The sequence below is a fragment of the Manacus vitellinus genome, unplaced genomic scaffold, assembly GCF_001715985.3.
Source record: "Manacus vitellinus isolate BGI_N305 unplaced genomic scaffold, ASM171598v3 scaffold_52_pilon, whole genome shotgun sequence".
In the NCBI taxonomy this organism is placed as follows: Eukaryota; Metazoa; Chordata; class Aves; order Passeriformes; family Pipridae; genus Manacus; species Manacus vitellinus.
Genome location: NW_021940628.1, coordinates 2,781,120 through 2,783,307, shown reverse-complemented (window position 1 = coordinate 2,783,307; position 2,188 = coordinate 2,781,120). Strand labels below are relative to the sequence as shown.

The 2,188-nt window shown below is 58.0% G+C and overlaps 2 protein-coding genes across 2 annotated transcripts in view; both read right to left on the bottom strand.

The window, feature by feature from the left end:
- Nucleotides 1-605, bottom strand: part of DCDC2B (doublecortin domain containing 2B) — a 5,203-nt gene extending 4,598 nt beyond the window's left edge. Inside the window, exon 1 of the mRNA XM_029963047.1 lies at nt 571-605. Coding sequence (XP_029818907.1) covers nt 571-605 — 35 coding nt within the window. The remainder of the gene's footprint in view (nt 1-570) is intronic.
- Nucleotides 606-669: 64 nt separating this feature from the next.
- Nucleotides 670-2,188, bottom strand: part of IQCC (IQ motif containing C) — a 10,929-nt gene continuing 9,410 nt past the window's right edge. The window contains exons 2-4 of the mRNA XM_018081220.3: nt 1,844-2,114; nt 1,609-1,718; nt 670-1,428 (exon numbers count right to left, since the gene is read on the bottom strand). Of these exons, the coding sequence (XP_017936709.2) occupies nt 1,324-1,428; nt 1,609-1,718; nt 1,844-2,114 (486 nt within the window). The 3' untranslated portion in view covers nt 670-1,323. The remainder of the gene's footprint in view (nt 1,429-1,608; nt 1,719-1,843; nt 2,115-2,188) is intronic.

Below are 2,188 nucleotides of genomic sequence, written 5' to 3'. Positions count from 1 at the left end.
AGCCTCCTGCTGAGCCCAGACCTTTCTGACCAGCCTAAATCCTTCCAACCAGCTCCCCAGAGTCCAAACCCTTCCAACCAGCCTCCTGCAAAGCCCAAAGCAAACCCTCCCAACCAGCCCAAATCCTTCCTGCTGAGCCCAAACCCTTCTGACCAGCCTCCCACTGAGCTTAAACCTCTCCAAGCAGCTCCCCAGATCCCAAACCCTTCTGACCAGCTGCTCTGGGCTCTGCTGTCCCACCCCTTCCCAGCCCAGCCAGGCGTGACAGAGCATCTCCATGGATGCAAACCCAGCAGGAGGGAGCCGTGGGAGGCCACACCAAACACCTGCAGAGCACTTTTCTGCCCCAGAACCAGGAACCACAGGGCTCTTCAATCCTCAACCACCACTACGGGGGCCCAGTATTGGAGTCACCAGGCTCTGACCAGGATTTATAGATCAGGATCTTCCTGGCAGCAGCTCCTGTGCCACCCACAGCAGCACTGCCCAGGGGCTGTCACCACCCTGGCATCATCTGTTCCCCTCAGGAGAAGTGCAAAGGATCCCATCCTGGATCAGATGAGCACCCACATCCCAGTGGGCACTTTGTCCCAAACGGATTCCATGGGCCAAAACAGGACTTGGCTCTGCCCAGGAAAAGGCAGGAAGCCAGACAGGAACAGATCCAAAGAGGAGCATTAGGAAAGCTTTTTATTCACAAACAAGTGGGGATCTATTCTGGAACAGAGGGATCCATCTGCCACCTGGCAACAGAGGCTGTTCAGGGAGCAGGAATGCAGAGGGGGAATCACGGGGGGGAACCACAGCACCACATGGAAAGTCCCTTTTCCAGGGACCTGGAATGTTCCTGAGCTACAGGAACAGATAGAGCACTTCCCAACCTCCCTGAGGCACTGGTCCAGTGTTCCCAAAATCCACCGCGGGCACTTGGAGATCCTGGATATTGCAGAGGTGTGAAGTGCAGAGCCCTCCCAAACACTCAGCTCAGATTCCCACACAGTTCAGAGAGGAACAGGCTGTTCCTGCAGGTCCCAGCACCTGCTGCCTTCAGGCATTTCAGTCCAAAAGCACCTTCTGTAAGTGAAAAATCTTCCCATCCTCCATTTTCTCCCCCCGGATCACCCAGCTCAGCCAACAGGAATGGGGTCCTTGTGGAAGGATCCTCACAGGGAATTCCTCCAGCACACACCACAACCTCCCTGGCTCCACAGTGTTTAATCCTGCTCTGACCAAACATTCACATCTACAAGAGCTAAGAGGCTTTCTTGCCACATTCTGCTGAAGTTAAAACCATCAACCCACGGAGCTGGAGCTCCCCTGAGGTCACCCGTGGTGCTGCAGCTCCACGGCTTCCCCACACCCATCCAGGGGGTTGGGAATGCCTTCCAAGGAGTCAGGAATCCCCAGCTTCTGCTTCAGCATCAAGAACTGGAAGAGGAAGAAAACCAAACACTGATGATTAAATCTCAGAGACCCAGGGGCAGATCAAACAGCAAAACCCCTGTCCCCACCCAGCCCAATCCCTGGATAATGGGATTGTCCCCAGCCAGCCCCACTTTTGGAGGGGCTGCCCCTGCTGTTTGGGAAGAGGCAGGGCCAGGTCCTCACGTTTTTCCTGCTGGCAATAGCCTGTTGCAGCCACATGAGCTCCATGAGCAGGTGGGTCCTGTAGGCCTGGAGCCCGGAGCGGGTCTGGGGAAGGTCCCCCAGAGGGATTTCTGCAAAGAAACGCAACAACAGCCCAGGGTGAGGACAGAGATCCGGCCTGTGGGAGCTCCTTCCAGCCTCTCCAAGGCCCTCTCGAGGCTGTGGCTCCCCTGTGGGCCCCCCTGTGCCCCCTCACCCGGGTGGGCTCCGAGGGTCTCTGTGCCCAGGTCAGAGCTGTCCCACACAGAGGTCTCGCCGCTGTCGTTGTCCCACTCCTCGCTCTCCTTTTCCGTGCCTTTGTCACCCTCAACCCCCACATTTGGGGGGCTCAGGGTGTTCTCTGGGCCCGTGGGGGTCGGGGCTGTCCTGCCCTGCAGGGGGGCTGAGTCTGGTTCAGGGGGTTCAGGCTCCTCCAGAGGGTTTTTGGTGCTGGTCTCCTGGGGCTCCAAGGGCTGGCCTGGCGTGGGCTGCCAGAGGGGAGACAGGGGAGGGATGGAAATGGGGAAGGGGGGGAGGAGAGATGATATAGGGGAGGGAAAAG